The following is a 20,842-nucleotide window of genomic DNA, read 5'->3' as shown; positions in this document are numbered from 1 at the left end:
ATGGCAATGACAATCACTGTTTACTTTTTGACTGTTTTGACAGGTAAAATCGACTTTGAGAAAACCCCCACAATATATACATCACGTGACTCGTTATTGACAAAACTAGCCCGCTAATGGCGGAAGCACATGTAAACAAATACAGGCAGAAAAATCTGTAAGTTCCAAACACAAAGATGAAATCGTGTGCAGGTTAAAATGCAGATGAAATATCATTCAATGGGATAGTTATTTCAGTCTCTAGTTGTGCTTGATTTATTTACATGCATGCGTTTTCTGTATACTGGCCCGTTATCGGCGAGTGGACTGTACTGTGTTAACGACTGGGTGTGGTTACGACGTAGCAATACTACCAACTGACCAACCATCGTAAAAGTGGTGATCGGCGAATAGCAGTCACTTGTCAACAAAATTCACTTTGGCCATTTCCATTGACTGACTGCTGTTCTCAGCTTTGACTATAATTCAATTTTAAGACTTGTGCAAAAAATATTTTTTTGACATCTTTCATCGGGAATGTTTAGGTCCAATTAGTATGTAGCTTTTACCATTGGGAATCTTCTCCCTTCAGGACCCACTTTTGAACGTAAAAAACACGCTTGAGTTGGTTGACATTTTGGTCACTAACGTACACAAACCCAGTATAAATTCCATCGACCCTTTAACACTCAGACTGCGAGTTACATGAAGGCTGTTCTGGATTTGTGCCGGTTGCATTTAGCCCTTTTCATGTTTGCATCAAAGGAGCTGTGAATTGTACTTCAAGTAAAGAATAGACTAAAAAAGGGGAATTGTCATATACTGCATATACATGTTAATCTTAGTTTGAAAGGTACTTCTTATCGCATGTAGACAACTTTTGTGGAAATGCTCTGTTATAGAAAGTTTAAATGGCATCCTAAGTCTTAAACTTATCATGAAACTCTTGTTGGTTTCCTTGGTAGAATCATTTTGTCTTTGGGAAAGATTCTGAAAACCCTCGTTGACAGGTGATCAAACCAGAGACCCAAAGATAAATGATTAGACGCCATATCCCAAACGTCATAATAACCCTTATTTCGTCTTTAATAGGTTTTCTTATTGTACACAAAATCGACTTAATAGTTCTTATTTTAATTACCATATATCCTGTGTACAAAAGGAAAATGATTCTGAAGAGCTAACTTGAATGCTACTTACGTTCAAAGAAATCAAGAGCTGTGTTGATATTTCCTCTGGCTGACAGATGTTTTGTTCTTGGGCTTTCGGTAATAAGTCCTTTCTAACCAGGACTGTCTGCACAGTCAGATTTCTTTGTATTTTTATGCCCCCTTTCGAAGAAAAGGGGGTATATAGTTTTCGCACTGTCCGTCAGTCTGTCAGTCTGTCACACTTCGTGTCCGCTCTCTAATTCGGATAGTTTTCATCCGACTTTACCAAACTTGGTCAGAAGTTGTTTCTAGACAATATCTAGGTCAAGTTCGAATATGGGTCATGCCGGGTCAAAAACGAGGTCACGGGGTCGACAAAAACAAATCCAAGGGAAGTAATAAGCTTTAAATGGACATAATTATCTGACCTGCCAACTTATATATTTTTGGTAAATAAATCAAAGCGGCACAGTAGGCGGCATTGTGTTTCTGACAAACACATCGTGGTAAAAGGTCAAGGTCAAGGTCATCCTTCAAGGTTTAAGGTCAAAAATACAAATCCAATGGAAGTAATAAGATTTAAAGGGAGATAATTATTCAATAATGAACATAGCAACTTGATATTTGGCATACCTGTGTATCTCATGGAGCTGCAAATTTTGAGTGGTGAATCTACAGTCACGGTAGTGGCTTTTAATTATTTGTTACTAAAAATAGAGATTTATTAGAGACAATTATTTTCAAGGGAAGTAATTTATATCATTATAAATCTCAGATTATATATTTCCTTACCAAGAATTTAAGTTCTTTTCACAGTTACTGTACAGATTTTTTATGTTGATTATTTATAACTCAAATGATTGATTTGTCAAAGTTTTTTTTAAATGATATAATTATCATTTCTTTCCTGTACTAATTTTTGAATGGTAGGGTTCATTACACACCTGTGGACTTATGTCCATAGATACATGATGAACCACAGGCCTTGGTTGTCAGTGATGTTTGACTTGGTTATTTTTGACTGTCTACAGACCCCCCCCCCCCTCCGCGGTTGGATTGGACAAAATCCAAGGAAAGTAATAAGCTTTAAAGGGAGATGATTTCTATACCTGCCAAATGATAAGTAGAAATTATATTTCAAAGCGGCGCAGTAGGGGCCATTGTGTTTCTGACGAACACATCTCTTGTTAATAATCTTAAGATTTCTACCATCCAGATGATGTTAACAAAATGCCCATCTAAACCATGGTTTGCTTTCCCATAAACAAAAAGTCCATGAAATATAATTATAGCATAATATGCAAGACCTTGATTGTAATACAAACTCAAAACAACTGTTCCTTTTCATTTTAGTGATTTAAGTACACCATGTTAAGTTTTAAATTATTTTGCATTTCTTACCTAATAAATAGCTATGAACAAATGCATGTATACATGTTGTTAATAAAATAAGAGCTAACATTGAATACTTTTCTTAAAAAAATCTATATTAATAATAGTACTATATATATTATTATGTATTGTTACATATCATAAAAAATATTTTTTTTATTAGCTTTTAAAGATAAAGGAAAATATATTACTTTGCATTAGCTGTGTTAAAACGTTTGTTGGGACTTATTCTTACTTCTTGATTCTGATTGACAGGCAATGTCGAAGGGTCGATCCCCCTGAACCCTTACACTAACCAAACACAGCCCCCTGCGGGCCCCGGGGGTTTCATGGACACACCCTCGGTCCCGGGCTTTGGGGAAGGCAATGGAATAGCACATGGCCAGAACTATGACTGTAAGTGGGGCTTAACCCTTTACCACTCAGATACTCACTTTGAAACGTTTGTAGTCTGTTAGAAAACCAACTTAGGTAAATGAACTTTTTTACTAGATTTATGTTGTAAAAGCTTTATTTAAACCCTCAGGTACTGATAAGCAGAAAACAGCATAAACATGAACAGAATGCGAGTTCCTTGCAAGTTGTACTGGTTTTATGCTGGTTTCAGATAGAAATTTTCATTTTGCTTCTGAGCTTGAAAAGGTTATATGTCTTACCACTCATGATAGTTTCAGATGACAGACACATATTTCAAAATTGTTCAGTGTTTACACATTTTAGCCCACCTGAGCACAATGTGCTCATGGTGAACTTTTGTGATCCCATTTTGTTTGTTGTGCGTTGTGCGGCGTCAACATTTGCCTTGTTAACACTCTAGTGGCCACATTTATTGTGCGATCTTCATGAAACTTGGTCAGAAGATGTGTTCCAATTATATCTTAAAGGGACTGTCAACCACGACGACGAAGAAAAGAAAAGTTGTAAAAATACCGTATTTTTTACAATTCCTAGTTTATATTGATTAAAATATCACGACTGGTATATTACATTACTTGAAAAAAGTTGTGAAGTTTTCATATTTTCAGTATATTTGGTAATAAATTTTACTGGGTATGTCTATCAGGTAACTACCACTTAACTATAAATAACGCCAGTAGATTAATCATCATCGTCACGTGGTAAACACAAGAATGCAAATTGTACATGCGTAGTGAATTGTATATATTCAATATGTAAAATGATCTATCAACTTGCGTTATTTATAGTGTGTATATCTTTATGTCATCTATTTTCGCGATGTACTAAATTTTATTACCGAATATACTGAACATATGAACTTTTTCAAGTAATGTAATATACCAGTCGTGATATTTCAATCACTATAAACTAATAATTGTAAGAAAAGACAGTATTTTAGAACTTTTCTTTTTTCGTCATTCGTGGTTGATAGTCCCTTTAACTGACTTCGAAAATGGTTCCGGTTAGTTGAATAGCATTGCCACCAGGGCCGGGACATTTTTCCTTATATGGCAATAGTTAAACCTTGTAAATATTCTAGAAGCCACATTGATTGCGCAATTTTCATGAAACTTGGTCAGAATATTTGCCTCTATGCTATCTAAAATGAGTTGTAAAATTGTTCTGGTTTGTTGAACAACATGGCTGATAGGGGGCTTGGTATTTTTGCTTATATGGCTATAATAAAACCGTGTTAAGACTCTAAAAGTTACATTTATAGTCCAGTCTTTATTGAACTTGGCCAGAAGATTTGTTTAATGATACCTTGGACAAGTTCAAAAATGGTTCAGTTCTGTTGAAAAGCATGGCCGCCAGGGGGCGGGACTTTTTTCCATATATGGCTATAGTAAAACCTTGTTAACACTATAAAAGTCACATTTATAGATCCATGTTCATAACTTGGTCAGAACATTTGTTCTAATAATATGTTGGGCTGCACAAAGCAGGACAGTTCCTTTGTTTCTCAGGTGAGCGGATTTGGGTCTTTTTTCACTTTTTTATCAGATGCTGCAAACTCCCAGCCCGGCTTCCCTGCCTACCCGCCACCAAACAAACCAGAGGGATTTGAAGGTAATTAGGCATATCCCTTTTCAACTCAGAAGCAAAGTGAAAATGGCTATGTGCAAACAGCATAAAACCAGAACAGCCTGCGAGTTACTCGCAGTCTGTTCAGGTTTATGCTGTATTCTGCTAATTAGTATCTTAGGGTTGGAAATGAAACCTTTGAAACTTGAATCTAGTAAAAAAGGTCTTTAGTTAAATTTAACTTTCTAAGTGACTTTTAACACGTCAAAATACGTATCTTAGTGGTAAAGGGTTAATATCCACTCTCAAGAAGAGTATCTGTTATCAGATTTCATTTGAAGAATTGAGCCTCATTCTGGGAAAACCGGGATTTATGCATGTGCGTAAAGTGTCATCCCAGATTAGTCTGTTGCGGTCTGATGCGTTTTATGCATGTGCGTAAAGTGTCATCCCAGATTAGTCTGTTGCGGTCTGCTGGGATTTATGCATGTGCGTAAAGTGTCATCCCAGATTAGTCTGTTGCGGTCTGCTGGGATTTATGCATGTGCGTAAAGTGTCATCCCAGATTAGTCTGTTGCGGTCTGCTGGGATTTATGCATGTGCGTAAAGTGTCATCCCAGATTAGTTTGTTGCGGTCTGATGCGATTTATGCATGTGCGTAAAGTGTAATCCCAGATTAGTCTGTTGCGGTCTGCTGGGATTTATGCATGTGCGTAAAGTGTCATCCCAGATAAGTCTGTGCGGTCTGCTTGGATTTATGCATGTGCGTAAAGTGTCATTCCAGATTAGTCTGTTGCGGTCTGCTGGGATTTATGCATGTGCGTAAAGTGTCATCCCAGATTAGTCTGTGCTGTGGGATTTATGCATGTGCGTAAAGTGTCATCCCAGATTAGTCTGTTGCGGTCTGCACATGCTTTTTAGAGACAACACTTTCTGCCTGGACTGGATATTTGTTTAAATGATAAATTGAATAATAGCGGAAAATGTCGTCCTTAATTTGGCTGTGGAGACTGCAAAGGCTGACCTGTGACGACACTTTATGCACATGCTTTAAGTCCTCTTTTCCAAGAAAGTGATTTGCATGGTCTTGCAAATGTTAGTGCTTGTTTTATATCAGACATTCAGTATCAAGCTATAAACCAAGTGTGCAGTAGAGTCTACCAGTGATTAAAGTTTGCTGGGTTTATCACTTGAAATGGTGGCTTGGGAAAGTTTGAAGGGGGCTGGGTTTATCACTTGAAATGGAGTGGGCTGGGTTTATCACTTGAAATGGTGGCTTGAAAAGGTTTGAAGTTGGCTGGATTTATCACTTTAAATGGTGGCTTGGGAAGGTTTGATAATGGCTGTATATAATACACAAACATTAATGTAGTCTCAATGATTTCTGAAGTTAAACTTAAATACAAGCTTTAAAAAAATTAAAAGGTAGGAGATTAACTTTAGTTTCAAATTATTCAACAAGAAAATTGAAATAATGTTTAACTTTAACTGGACATTTTAGACAGTTATGTGGGAAAATATGAACTTTTTTAGATTGGGAATGGGGCCAATTTTTCACTCAAAATTTCACCCCCTAAAAAACTTAACAGAGTTGGATGGGCTGATAGTGAAGACTTTCAGGTACAAACATGCCCGTAGCAGCAGTTTTGTTTGCATCACATAATGGCAGGGGCCAGCGTCAACACATCTTCTCATTTAAATGAGCTGCAATCTGTGGAAAGGGAGTTTTATACAGTGTCGTCCCATATTAGCCTGGGCAGTATGCACATGCTAATCAGGGAAAACACTTTCCTCCAAAACTGGATTTTTGCTAAGAAGAGACTTTCTTTGAAAAGAGAATATTATTAAAGCGGAAATTGTCGTCCGTGATAAGCCTGTGCATTCTGCACAGGTTAATTTGGGACGACACTTTCCGCGTATGCATTAAACCATTTTTCATTGAGCACACCCAAATATAAATAGTGTTTTTAGTCTCTATTTTATATTTTCTTTAAATCTCAATTTGAAAAAAAAGATGTGTATATAAGTAAAGATGACAGTATTTTAAGTCTTACATTGATTTCAGACATGGGAAAATCTGCACTGCCCGAGGGTGAGGTTTCTGGCCCTGCCCCCTTCCAGCCCTACAGCTACCCTCCCCCACCCCCTGGGGCAAGCTATCAACCCCCAACCATGGGCATTGGCTATGACCAGCAAGGTATTTTTATTATAGTCCCATATAAAAACGGTGAGGTAGTTGTTGAAGTTGGTTATGGTGTTTATGATGAAAGTGGCAATGGTGGAGATAAGGAAGAAGAAGAAGAAGATGATGATGATGATAATAATGAAAACAACATTGTTGCTGATTTTTGTAAAGTGGATGATGATGGTCATGATGATGATTTTGAGAACGAAGAAAAAGGAAACAAAAGATGAAGATGGTGATGATATTGATGATTACTACATTTTTGCGGATGATTATGGGGTGGATGATGATGATTATGATGGTGATGATGATGATGATGATTGATGATGAGAACAACATTGTTGCTGATATTGGTAAAGTGGATGATGATGGTGATGATGAGGATGTTGAGAACGAAGAAGAAAGAGAAAAAGAAAAGGATGATGATTGTGATGTTATCGATGAAAACTACATTTGTGCTGATGATGATTTGGTGGATGATGACACTTTCCACTTTTATTGTAAATTCTGTTTTAAGGAATTGTTCTCATAAGGAAAATCCAGTGTAGGCAAAAAGTTTCATCACTGATACAACATTGTTGCTGATATTGGTAAAGTGGATGATGATGGTGATGATAATGATGTTGAGAACGAAGAAGAAAGAGAAAAAGAAAAGGATGATGATTGTGATGTTATCGATGAAAACTACAGTTGTGCTGATGATGATTTGGTGGATGATGACACGTTCCGCTTTTATTGTAAATTCTGTTTAAAGGAATTGTTCTCTTAAGGAAAATCCAGTGTAGGCAAAAAGTTTCATCACTGATACGGATGGGAGACTGTGCAGGCTAATATGGCACTACACTTTACACACGTGCATTAAATCCAGTACTTCCAGAACAAGGCTCATATATCCTATTTCTTTAAATAACAAGGGGTGGTTTGGTAAGTAAGTGTAACCAAACAACTTTCTTTACGCCTTGAAATAATTTAAGCCAACGTTTTCATTTCAGGTGTCAACCCTCAGTACCCCAATGCTCCGCCCCCACCGTATTCCGGGTAAACCACGTCACGGACTCTGAGTCACTCGCAGGCTGTTCTCGTTTTATGCTGGTTGCAAGAGCCATTTTCACTTTTCTTCTGAGTGGGAAAGAGACAAAGTCTTTATAAATGTTTCAACCCTAAGTTATTGATGAGAAGCAAAAAGTATAAAACCTGAACAGCCTGCTGGTTGCATATAGCCTTTTTTAAACTCTTTCAGTGCTGGAACCGAATTTTGAAGGCCTTTGCAAACAGTTTGGATCCAGATGAGACGCCACAGAACGTGGCCTCTCATCAGGATCCAAACTGTTTGCTATTCTGATAGTATTCTTTGAAAAAAATTCGAAGAAAATGCTAATTTATGAAATTCAGCAGACGACATTTTAGCAGACGACAAATTTCCCAGCATGCAAAGGGTTAATAATTTGCAATATTATTATAATGTAGAAGCTATTGATGATTAAATGTTTAAATTTTGTTATGATATGCATACATTGTTTGCAAATTATGTACGGTGTCAAGTGTGATGCCCTCGACCCTCACACACCTATTTACGAGGATAATGAAATATATCAAACAGAAAAAAAGTAATAAGACAAATTTCCCAGCATGCAAAGGGTTAATGCACTTTTGAGTGGAAAGGGTTGACGCAATCAGATTATTTGGCAATATCATATGTACAATGTCAATCAATCAGTGTCATTGCTGTGTCATAATTACCTCCAATCAGTATTTTGACTTTTTTTTTATCAAAACAGTTTCTGGTATTGGAAACTAGATTCATAGCCTGTTATCTTTTGTCATTTATTACTTTTTTTACTTGCAATAAAACCTGAATTTAAAGGGAGAACATGTGCTTTTGTTGTCATGTTTTTTTGTGTGTTAGGGTTGAGAGCTTTTTTCTTGCGAAACAATCTTTATACAAATGTATTTCATGAATTTTTGTTTTTCATTTGTTCAAATAAAGCATTCTAAAATGTTAACAATCAAGCAAATTTTTGAAAAATTATATTTTGTACACATGTATTATCCATATGTTTGAAAATCATGCTTGAAAATAAGCATTGCCAACAGCATGTTAAATTGGTGTATTTTGTGTATGTATTTGAACAAAAATGTTTGCAAAACTGTATCATTCTAAGTTGTTCAATAATAAAACTATGATTTACATTTTATACAATGCAATTTTGTTTGTTGTTTATATTGAGTTCTTGTTTAGATTTATTTTTTAGGATTAAAATTTTTATTAGATTTAAAATATGATATTAAAAAAAATCTCAAGCAGTTCAGGAGTATAGCTATTATTGCACCTGGAGGGTGATGTCTACCAAGGCTGAAAAATCGTCATCAGTGCCTGGTCCTAATTTCTTCTTATATTTTTGTATTTTATGAATAATTCCTGTATGATAATTTGCGAATACACAATGATGTATTCACGCATATAAATTTGCAATATTACACCTTTTCTGTTGTTCAGATGTCTTTTTTACGATATATTATGAAGCGTGTGTCTTCAACTCCTCTTTAACTGCTCTTGCATAAATTTTTACATTTTACTGACCTCAATGTGTTTATGATGGTATAGAAAGGAACTTTGACTGTGACCAGTTTTTGCCCTCTATAATGTGTTTAAGATGGTAAGGAACTTTGGCTGCGACCAGATGTTTTGCTGAATTAGGCCCTTTGTCCATTGTAGAATTAATGTGGCTTTGTCTGTGTCCTAACATGTGTTATTGGGCCAGCCGACTCTGTGACCTATTTCAAGTGAAACTGATTTTTTGTTTTCACTTATGCAGCAGAAAAAGGTACGTAGGTCTGCTTTAAAAAAATTCTGTCAATATTTATATTAATGATTTCTTATTAAATGGCCTAAGTCTTATAATATTGGTTAAAGAAATAAAAATGGCTGTTATTTCTGTATTTGAACCTTATAATATGCCGAATTGCTATTGGATGTTTTCATTATATTGCCATGTTTACATAAAATCTCCATATAAATCTTAATTTCGTATAAAAATATTTTTATCAAATTTTGCCTTCAAAGTTATTTGCCTTAAAATTGGTCTAATCACATATCACATCTGTCAACCCACCGTTATCACCTTCAAAGAAGCTTTTAGTTGTTGCAAAGACCTTGTTTCAAAGAAGGAGATGAATATGAAATGCTTAGTTTCAAATTGCTTAGTTTAATCCGAAATAACTCGTACAATCGGAGAAAAGTATTTTATAAGTCATAATATTTGCCTACATTAACAGGCATATGTGTGGTGATTTTTAACCTACCACCGTTCTTTACTTACGTTCATTTTTCTTTGGGTAAATTGTTCCTTTTAGTTAATATATTAAAAGCGTCCATTGATTTCCGGTAAGCATTGTTGACGTTTAATTCATTGTTGAAAATATGCCTAGAAATGTATCGTTGTATGTCGTTGTATGTTGTTTTTATATCCATTTGTTTAATAAATGTTTATTCTGTTGGTAAAGACCAGAATCTCATTATTATGCTTTATAATTAAGTCAAACCACTATTACGTAGATTTCAACTGTATCACTATGGAAATGTCCGAGTAATGCCGCATGAGCAGAAAGTATAAAAGGGCGCGTTTCTTCTATGAATAGTGAGTTGTTCTGCCGACTTCGTCGAGTTAACATCCCGAAATTAGGTAATTAAATTATATTATTAACATACATTAGGGACTTTGGGCACATAGAGACTGGCTATCCTCTTCAAACGTTCTGAGAGCCTTGAAGTTGGATTCCTACCCCTCAGCAGCCCGGGTCGCTAATAGTTGATATATAAGTCACATACCTTCACACAACACTACAAGGCTCCATACCTAGGGTAACGAGTCACACAGACTCGGAGTCATAACGAAGTGTTCCGAGGTCATAGATCTCCATACATAGCTCCGAGACATAGGTCTCCATACATAGTCTCGAGGTCATAGGTCTCCATACATAGCTCTGAGACATAGGTCTCCATACATAGACCCGAAGACATAGGTCTCCATACATAGACCCGAGGTCATAAGCGTAAATAGTGGGGTTCGAGGTCATATGAATATAGCAATTGATTACATTTGATTTACTGTTCCAAACCAATTATTATATTAATAACCAATCATAAAGCAAGGTAGCTTGAGGAAAATTATATACTATTGTATTGTGCTTTGGGTTATTGTCTGAACCATACTATAAAGACCGACGCTCGGTCGAAGACACGTTACATATGCAACTAACATTCAGTAACATTACATATGTTTGACAAATTTGTTTACAACATGAATTCTTAACTAGAATCCTATGTTTTTTGTTAATAAAATGACGAACCTGTACTAAGTTTATGCAAAATAGTAATACAAGAAAACAATGTTATATATTTGGGGGTGTTCTTTCAAAGCCTCTGCTCCAAATAATCTGTCTTAACTTCTATGTTATCATTATAAATGTTTCATGCATTGTATTCAAATGTAACATCTTTACTTACATATATATGTTATATTTTTGTCAGTATACCGTAGTCAGTAGTATAAGTTTGCATGCTATATGTGTTAATCTGTATTATTTTGTCTAACATATTAAAAGTAAGTTAATAATCTTTTTGCTTTTTGCTTTCATACATGTAGCTCTGTAGATTTCGTTCATTGTTAGTAATGAAGTACTTGAAAATATATGTGTTGTTTGTTTGAACAAATGATGCTTTAAAAACAAGTCATCCTAAGTAAATTAATGTTACTTAATTCTTCTCAACTGATGAATAGATTGACATATTTATTGTCCTTCTTATTAATCCATCTTAAAAAAAGTATTTTTCTTTTAAGAAAGGTGAATTCTTTGTTTGAAAATATATTTTTAGCTTGTATGTTTATAACTTATAAGGAAATCAAAAGCCTTGATTTCATTTGCAAATTCTGGGGAGAAAAAACGTATTTCAAGCAAAATATTGAATTAAGATTTCATTTGATTCCATTGTCAACTATATAGTTTTTGGCGAATACAAATGTTGAAATATGATTTCCTTTGGTTTATGGTTTTGTTAAAGAAAAATCAATGTGACAGTTTAATCTTTTTTGGTCTGAGACACTCTATGTATTGCAATTTAAAGTAATATTTTGTTAAAATTTACTTAACTTTAGTATGTATATATTGTATTCACAGTGTTAATTATAAGATAATTGCTAACTATTTGTTGACATTACCTGTATTTTTTGGTGAATTTAATATTTCATGTGTCTGCTGCTGGTACATTTTATAATGTTTTGTTTATATTTGTTTCAATATTTTTTGGAGGCTTTTAACTTAATGTAAGAAATCGAATATCACTGTTTAGTGGGATCTAATGTCTTGTTACATTTTTCATGTTCAATTAAATTGATGCCATAAAAACAACAAAGTCAACAGCCAAATGGGTGGAAATAATTTACCTGGTCAAAAAAAAACAAACAAAAAAACATGGATAGAAAAAGTGTCTTGACAAGTATTGCTTTGAAAATCTTTCTTCATTTAAATGTTATAAAAGTATGCCTACATGTTTATTAGTAAATGCATTTGACGTTTTTAAATCAGAGCTTTTAGGATTTACATAGGCCTTGTGAGTTTTTTTTTACAGCTTTCTCGGAATGTGTATCTTATAATATTTTAAATGTAATTATCTAGTAGATACTCCTGCATTAAGTGCTATTTGGTATAAAAATGGTTCTGTTTGTTTCTGTCTGTTCATGTGAATTCCGTGTTATACTAGTGCACTTTTTAATTCTCTAATTCTGCATTGCAATATGCGTTTATGTGTATGTTATTTTTACATAATATATATTAACTTAGACTCAATGTGTTCCTCTTGACGTAACGCCTCGGCGAAGATTCAGTATACATTTCTGTGGATGTAACTTCCCCTTACTGACGCCTTAGGTCATTGAACATTCCTACTGCTGTGACACATAAGTTTTAAACCGCAATGAATTTAGTGACAACGAATTCATCTGATCATTCTTCAATCCCTTGTCGAGTTTTCGTATGTCCCATGACGAAATGTGTAGGGAGGCTATATAGCCCTTTCCCACTTAGATACGTATTTTGACGTGTCTGTAGTCTCTTAGAAAGTTATATTTAATTTAAGACCGTTCTTACTAGATTCAAGTTTTAAAGGCTTCATTTCCATCCCTTAGATAATGATGAGCAGCAAACAGCATAAAACCTAAACAGGCTACGAGTTACTCACATGCTGTTCTGGTTGTATGCTGTTTGCTTGCACAAAGCCATTTTCACTTTAACTGTGAGTGGGAAAGAGATGGTCATTGCTAGAACTACGCGTACTGTTTCCCCGAATAGTGGAGTAAAGACATATGTCTAACCTGCTTTGGTTGTTTGCTTGCTTTGTCTTTACATATTGAGGTCCAGTGCATTACTTCATGGTGCATGATGAGAGTTTTATATACATTGGAACAAACAATCGCCTTTTGAAGCCAACTCGCCGCTCAACATCCATGTATGTTGATTTAATGTCAAGGTCATTATCGGCACCGCTTATTCCTTTTATGGATGTAGTAAAAGTAATCATCGGGCCCATGACTCGATTGTGCATGATTGAATTTCGAAATAAATTGGCCTAAAATGACCATTGTATTAAAATATTGTGTCGCAAGCAACTATAATTTTCTTCGTGTAAAGGCCAATGTAAAAGTGAGTGCTTGAAGTTTGTGCATACGCCTTCTATGAATTTAGTGAAAGTACATGCCCGTGTGAACCCCAGGCACATAGCTTAAGTTTGAATGATAGGATTTATAAACAGGGAAAGGACTCGAGAGCAAATCAATAAGCCTTAGGTTTGCGATAAGTAGGTTTAAAGTGTTAAAATCAACATTTGTCATAAACATGCACACTTAAATCCAATATGTAAGAATCATGCCAGTGAACATTCTGCATTTAATTAAGTTCTTATTTTATATCAACAGGCGTTTAATGTCTGTATACTTGTTGGCAGAAAAAGAGGCATAATTATCAGCTTATTTTATTTGTCAACCTAGTTTCATGCGTTTTACCCTTTACCACGTAGTAGTATTTTTACGCATTTGTAGTCCGTTAGAAAGTTATCTTTAATTAAAGACCTTTCTTACTGTATTCAAGTTTTAAAGGCTTTATTGCCAACCCTTAGATACTGTTGAGCAGCCAACAACATAAAACCTGAACAGACTGCGAATCCTCGCAGGCTGTTCTGGTTTTATGCTATTTGCACAAAGTCATTTTCTTTTTGCTTCTGAGTGGGGAAGGGTTACGCTTATATTTTGGTAAACAATAACAACAAGTATAAAGATATGAGTGAATATAATTTTCAAGAAACATAATAACTTAGCACAACCGCGTTTAATGAGATTTAAAAATACCCACATAATAACCTATTAGTTATGAATGTTTTTATAAACGAAAAGTATTCCGCTTGCATTAGCCTGAAAACAAAAGCAAATTTATCAAGTAAGCTGTTTTCTTTAAAACAACATATTTTATTATTGAATAATCACGAACACTTAAATTAGACATTTACTTTAAATATGTGTAAATGTATATCAATGCCGTTATTTATATGTTTAAATACGCTTTTTAGCGGAACCAATGTTTTCTCATATATTCTTTCAAACAACACATTTTATAACTGAATTTCAGGCAATGGTTCATGAACAGGTATAATAAACAAAGCGTACAATATGCCGGCATGTTTTTGTTTGTTTATAAAAAAAATTGAATTAACCTCCACTTCTCAACCTATGATTGAAGCAGCATGGCCGGACGTGCAGTTGGTGTTACACAAATCTTCGCTGCAACAGGATTTGCACCTTGGAAAAGGACGGCCGTGTTCAATGACACTACACTGGAAGTTATTCATCCATATGAGTAAACAATAAATATCTGTATATTTATAAAGATATCATAAATCGGATGGAATTGCCTTTGGGCAGGGGCATTAGACGTATGGTAACTCGGAGCGTATAGTGACAAGAAATATAATTCAAAGATATTCGGCGTTTATCATAATGGTCAGGCTGTGTTACTAACAACAAACTGGCAAATATAAATTGCCTATTTGGTTTTCAGGAACGATTTTCAGGCAAGATGACCTAGTACGTTTTACAATGTACATGCGTGGTATGATAATTACACTTGTTAGCTCGGCTGTTTTCGGAGAAAACCCGAGGTATTGTCATAGCCAGCGTGTCCGCCGTCGTGTCGTCCGGAATGCTAAAACCTTAACATTTTGTTAAGGTTTTGAACATTGGCTCTAAAATCAAAGTACTTCATCCTACTACCTTGAAACTTCATTTGAAGCTGCAACTTGATGAGTTCCACTCGCCACACACATTTTTGGGTCACTAGGTCAAAGGTCAAGGTCACTGTGACCTCTAATAAAACCTTAACATTTTGATAAGGTTTTGAACATTGGCTCTATATTCAAAGTGATTTATCCTACAACTATGAAACTTTATATGAAGCTGCACCTTGATGACTTCCACTCGCCACACCCATTTTTGGGTCACTAGGTCAAAGGTCAAGGTCACTTTGACCTCTAATATAAAACTTTAACATAGGCTCTAAAATCAAAGTGCTTCCACCTTCAAGTTTGAAACTTCATATGTAGCTGCACCTTGATGAGTTCTACACACCACGCCCATTTTTGGGTCACCAGGTCAAAGGTCAAGGTCATTTTGACCTCCAAAAAAATATTCTGACAAGCTTTCGCAGCCGAGCATGGCACCCGTTATGCGGTGCTCTTGTTTTATCTTATCATTACATAATACTACACTGGTAGTTTTTTTATCACCAGTCAAATATGTGGCATTTATCCATAGGGTTTTATTCATTTCTTTCACTTAAATTTGTGTTCTTTTACATCTTTATAGCATTAATGTGTCATCAACATATTGGGTTTATTGATAGTCCATTAATTCTGTCTTCACCTGACGATTTACTGACGGAGAACAGATATTGAAATTCGGTGAGATGGAATTTAACCCATTAATGCCTAGCGTCTAGAAAAAAGGCCTTGGCAAACAGCGTAGACCCAGATGAGACGCCGCATGATGCGGCGTCTCATCAGGGTCTGCGCTGTTTGCTTAAATGAATTTATGTAAGAAATATTTAAAATATAGAAATAAGTATACTAGACATCCCTAATTTTGGAAATAAATTGATCCACTTTAGAAGGAATGGAGAGTCCACTAGACATAAATGGGTTAATACGTAACGTTATTGTAACTGGACCAACATTTGTATTTAAGTGTCATTTAAACATGAATTTCCCTACGGTGATAGTGTTACTTCGATACGTGGTACTAAGACGCAGTGATGTGGCTAATGTTCTAGGGGATTTATCTCAAATCAGCAAATGAAATATTCGTATTTATTCATTCGAATCTACTGGCGGTAAATGTCACCAACATTTTTTTTATAGGCGGTTGATTAAAGTCATTTAAGGTAGAAAACTGGGTTAGACAGCTACGCCGAAAAAGTGGATATGGTGAATTGTTTGCTTAATTATAAAGTCTAAAAAGAGTAACCTACTGTTGCAGCCACGCAGCCTAGCTTGAAATTGGATTGTCCCTGTCGATCAAATTCTTCAATACTGCATAACTTGAAAAATAAAAATATTTTAAACATTGATAATCAACATAAACTATTTTGAAAGAAAAACCAATTCCGGTTTGATCTCATACACTGTTAAAATTATGTAATGAAGTAACATTTATAGGAAAATAAGAATATAGAAAACGCGGAATTACGTTCGTATATTCTATAAGATGGTTATACGAATATGTGTTTTCATTCACTTTTTCTGAATCGCGCTCCGAGAAAGGGATTAAACGCATGTGCATAAAGTGTCGTTCCAGATCATCTTGTGCAGTTCGAAAGCCTGATTTTCGTTAAGACGAGTCTTTCTTAAAACGAAAAATACTATGAAAGCGGAAACACTTTACGCACATTACAGACTCATAGTTAAATGATGCAGTTTTATTGTATCTGATACCTCCTCAGGAACATATCGTTGCACCGTGTCACACAGTCTCAGGTCAGAAACTTCAGCACAGCTGTAGCACTGAAATTGTCTGTTAGGTGCTGACACTGCAAGCAAACTTTACCATTTGAGTTCTTAAAATAAAAGGGGTTTGTGTCCAAATTTTTAAAGGATAATGCCAATATTAGGAATATTTATTTTTTGCAGCACTGTTGCCTTTTTTGTATTTAACAATAAATGCTTTTATTTAAGGATACTTTCTTAATATCATTCGTGCATCGATAAATACATATCGCCATTTACTATCTTCGTTCTATTTTTACGAACTTTCTCATTTGCATTTAGTTATTTGATTTTTACATGTAGTTCTACAGAAATACTATATATACACCAAGGTCTATCCCAGCTGGAAAACCGTAGGCACCAAAGGTAAAGTTTCCAAATGCAATCAATCCAAACACCACGTCTGTTTCTGTCGTTGTCATCACGTGCAAGCCAGTGGTAATTCTGAATGTGAGGACTGTATAATTGTTAAATGGAGAAGCCACGTTAGCAGTGTCCACGAGGTGATCACGTGGTGGTTTGCCGTCTAGACGAAGTGTTTGCGATGCGGCGGTGAGAATTGTTACGGAAATATAGTTATCGTGGTTAATATAAACCTCTGGTACAACGAATGTATACGAGTTAATAAATTGTTGAATACTTGGAACAATTGTCATGTACGTATCAGATTCTTTATATTGTATGACGGAAATAGGATCGTGACTAGTGACTACCAAGGACGAACGTTTTGGTGCGGATTCTATCCACTGATTTGAACCCATCATTGTGCAATTTTCAACCGCTACGTCTCTCACGCATACTGTGCTATTTATTTGACTACTAAAAATACGAACCACGAATCGGTTCGACAGGATTGGCGGAACGATGAACATTCTTTGAAAAGCATTCGTTGGAATTAGTTGTTCACTGATCATATCACAATCATTCTTTTGAATGACATACGAACAAGACGCTCCACTCACAACCGATACGGGTTTACTTGACTGGACGATTGTTCCGGTGAGATCAGTTGACGGGGACATTTCTTGATAAACATCCAACCACTCCAGTGTCTTCGATATCCAAGTCCCGTTAGGAAATGTAATATTAACCTCAGTGTTTGCAAACGGTGACATCACCATAAATTACGATGGATAATATTTGTTAGCGTTGGGTATGTAACTGGAAATATGATAGTTCTTCCGAGCGTTTGAACCGGCAAGCATAGATGCGTGTCTTCAATGTCATTATAATATCTATATGTTGTTATGTACACCGATACATCCACTGTTGATTTAATATACACAACGTTGTGTCCAATCTGAGTGCCAAAAAGCTGAAGGCTTCTGTTGACCGTAGTTGAAAATGTTCTTTCGAACGAGTGAGTTTGGTTTAGTCCCAGAAATGGTATGTATATTTCGACTTCACCTTTCGTGCTTGAGGCAATATCTAATCGTAACGCAGTATCAGTTGTGGCCAGAAATCCACAGACAAATTCCTTTCCTGCACTGGCTGAAAACAGACACGTAATACAGACGTAGATTGGAATTTGATGTATCAAAACATGAACAACAAGAAATGTGTTTGTCAGAAACAATATGTCCCCTTCTGCGCCGTTTTGACCTTGAAGGATGACCTTGCCCTTTCACCACTCAAAATATGTAGATCCATGAGATACACATGCATGCCAAATATGAAGGTGCTATCTTCAATATTGCAAAACTTATCGCAAAATGTTTATGTTTGGGCAAACAAACCAACCAACAGACCAACCAACAGACAGGGCAAAAACAATATGTCCCCCACTATAGTGGTGGGGGACATACAAATCGACAAAAATCAATCGTAGATTACTTACATCCATGAGCAAATGAGAATCCAAAAAGGAAAGCAGCCGTCACCAAATACCACATGCTGCACATATAGCCAACGCCACTTAAGATAAATGTTTGAAGAACAGCCTAACAAAAGTGATAAACGTGAGATAAGAAACACGACCTTCCTTTCTGATTAATCCCGATAACCTAAGTTCAACGTTTACAATAATGCGGAATGTAAAATTGTAGTCTGATAACTGTCGTTGAGCTTCGATCATTTAATTGAAGGACTATTTTGACGTTTTCTTTTACCAAACAGTATGGAGTGTGTAACCATTTCATGATTTATTATGATTTTTGAAGAACTATGTGTATGATTTATTTTCGTACGCTCATCCCATATACATATTTGTACGATTTATGTAATTATGTATTGGGCAATTAACTTGTCACAAAAATGCGACGCGCGGATATTTCAAACGTTTCAAAACGTTCGTCCTTGGTAGTCACTAGTGACGATCCTATTTCCGTCATTCAATATAAAGAATCTGATTTGTACATGACAATTGTTCCGAGTATTCAACAATTCATGAACTCGTATACATTTGTTGTACCAGAGGTTTATATTAACCACAAAAAAATATTTCCGTTACAATTATCTCCTTCGCGTCGCAAACACATTGTCTAGACGGCAAACCACCACGTGATTACCTCGTGGACACTGCTCACGTGGCAACTCCATTTAACAATTATACAGTCCTCACATTCAGAATTACCACTGTCTTGCACGTGATGACAGAAACACATGTGGTTTTTGGATTGATTGCATTTGGAAACTTTACATTTGGTGCCTACGGTTTTCCAGCTGGGATAGACCTTGGTAAATATATAATATTTCTGTAGAACTACATGTAAAAATCAAATAACGAAATGCAAATGAGAAAGTTCACAAAAGTAAAACGAAGATAGTAAATGGCGATATGTATTTATCGATGCACGAATGATATTAAGAAAGTATCTTTAAATAAAAGCATTTATTGTTAAATAAAAAAAGTCAACAGTGCTGCAAAAATAAATATTTCTAATATTGTTATTAGCATTGAAAACATTTTGACTCAAAACCCATATATTTTAAGAAATCAAATGGTAAAGTTTGCTCGCAGCGTCAGAACCTAACAGACAACTTCAGTGCTAAAGCTGTGATGAAGTGTCTGACCTGAGACTGTGTGACACGGTGCAGCGATATGGTCCTGAGGAGGTATCAGATACAATAAAACTGCATCATTTACCTATGAGTCTGCAATGTGCGTAAAGTGTCGTCCCAGATATATAGAAGCATGTGCAGCCGCACTTGCTAACCAGGGGACGACATTTTCCGCTTTCATAGTATTTGTCGTTTTAAGAAAGACTCGTCTTAACGAAAATTCCATTCAGGCTTTTGAACTGCACAGGCTTATCTGGAACGACACTTTATGCACATGCATTTAATCCCGTTTCTCGGAGCGCGATTCATAAAAAGGTGAATGAAAACACATATTCGTATAACCATCTTATAGAATATACGAACGTAATTCCGCCTTTTCTATATTCTTAATTTTGTATGAATGTTAATTCATAATATCATTTTAATATCGTATGAGATCAAACAGGAATTCGTTTTTTTTTTCAAAATGGTTTCTGATAATCATCAATGTTTACAATATTTTTATTTTTCAAGTTATTCAGTATTGAAGAATTTGATCGACAGGGACAATCCAATTTCAAGCTAGGCTCCGTGGCTGCAACAGTAGGTTACTCTTTTAAGACTTTATAATTAATCATACAATTCACAATAACCACTTTTTTGGCGTAGCAGTCTTACCCAGCTTTCCACCTTAAATGACTTTAATCAACCGCCTATAAAAAAATGTTGGGAACATTTACCGCCAGTAGATTCGAATGAATAAATCCGAATATTTCATTGGCTGATTTGAGATAAATCCGCTAGAACATTAGCTACATCACTGCGTCTTAGTACCACGCATCGAAGTTATACTATCATAGTAAGGAAATCCGGACTATAATCTTCATGTTTAAACGACACTTAGAAAAAATGTTGGTCCAGTTACAATAACGGTACGTATTCAATTCCATCTCACCGAATTTTTCATGGTCAGTCCTCCGTCAATAAATCGTCAAGTGAAGACAGCATGGACTATCAATAAACGCCCTATGTTGAGGACACATAAACGCTATACAGATATAAAATAGCACAAATTTAAGTGAAAGAAAT

At 35.5% G+C, this 20,842-nt stretch overlaps 2 protein-coding genes across 3 annotated transcripts; one reads left to right on the top strand and one right to left on the bottom strand.

Annotated features, from left to right (window-relative positions):
* On the top strand, positions 1 to 8,834 carry LOC127848950 (basic salivary proline-rich protein 2-like). The gene is made up of 5 exons (XM_052381674.1): positions 1 to 43; positions 2,778 to 2,918; positions 4,485 to 4,550; positions 6,571 to 6,702; positions 7,683 to 8,834. Exons 1-5 carry the CDS (start codon positions 1 to 3, stop codon positions 7,730 to 7,732), a joined length of 432 nt encoding a protein of 143 aa, XP_052237634.1. The 3' UTR covers positions 7,733 to 8,834.
* A 4,898-nt stretch (positions 8,835 to 13,732) lies between these two features.
* Positions 13,733 to 18,713, bottom strand: LOC127848388 (IgGFc-binding protein-like). Of its 2 annotated transcripts, XM_052380834.1 has the most exons (6): positions 18,612 to 18,713; positions 17,103 to 18,265; positions 16,724 to 16,818; positions 16,261 to 16,329; positions 14,453 to 14,572; positions 13,733 to 14,153 (listed from the first exon to the last, which is right to left on the bottom strand). In XM_052380834.1, the coding sequence occupies exons 2-5, from the start codon at positions 17,893 to 17,895 to the stop codon at positions 14,462 to 14,464; spliced, it is 1,068 nt and encodes a 355-aa protein (XP_052236794.1). In that variant the 5' UTR covers positions 17,896 to 18,265; positions 18,612 to 18,713; the 3' UTR covers positions 13,733 to 14,153; positions 14,453 to 14,461. The 2 variants fall into 2 exon arrangements, with proteins under 2 accessions (XP_052236794.1, XP_052236795.1); XM_052380835.1 differs by lacking the exon at positions 13,733 to 14,153 and having other exon boundaries at positions 14,302 to 14,572.
* Positions 18,714 to 20,842: the final 2,129 nt, after the last annotated feature.

Source organism: Dreissena polymorpha, chromosome 10 (assembly GCF_020536995.1).
Source record: "Dreissena polymorpha isolate Duluth1 chromosome 10, UMN_Dpol_1.0, whole genome shotgun sequence".
Taxonomy (NCBI): Eukaryota; Metazoa; Mollusca; class Bivalvia; order Myida; family Dreissenidae; genus Dreissena; species Dreissena polymorpha.
Note: the sequence above shows the minus strand (reverse complement) of the source record. Positions and strands in the feature narration are given on the sequence as shown.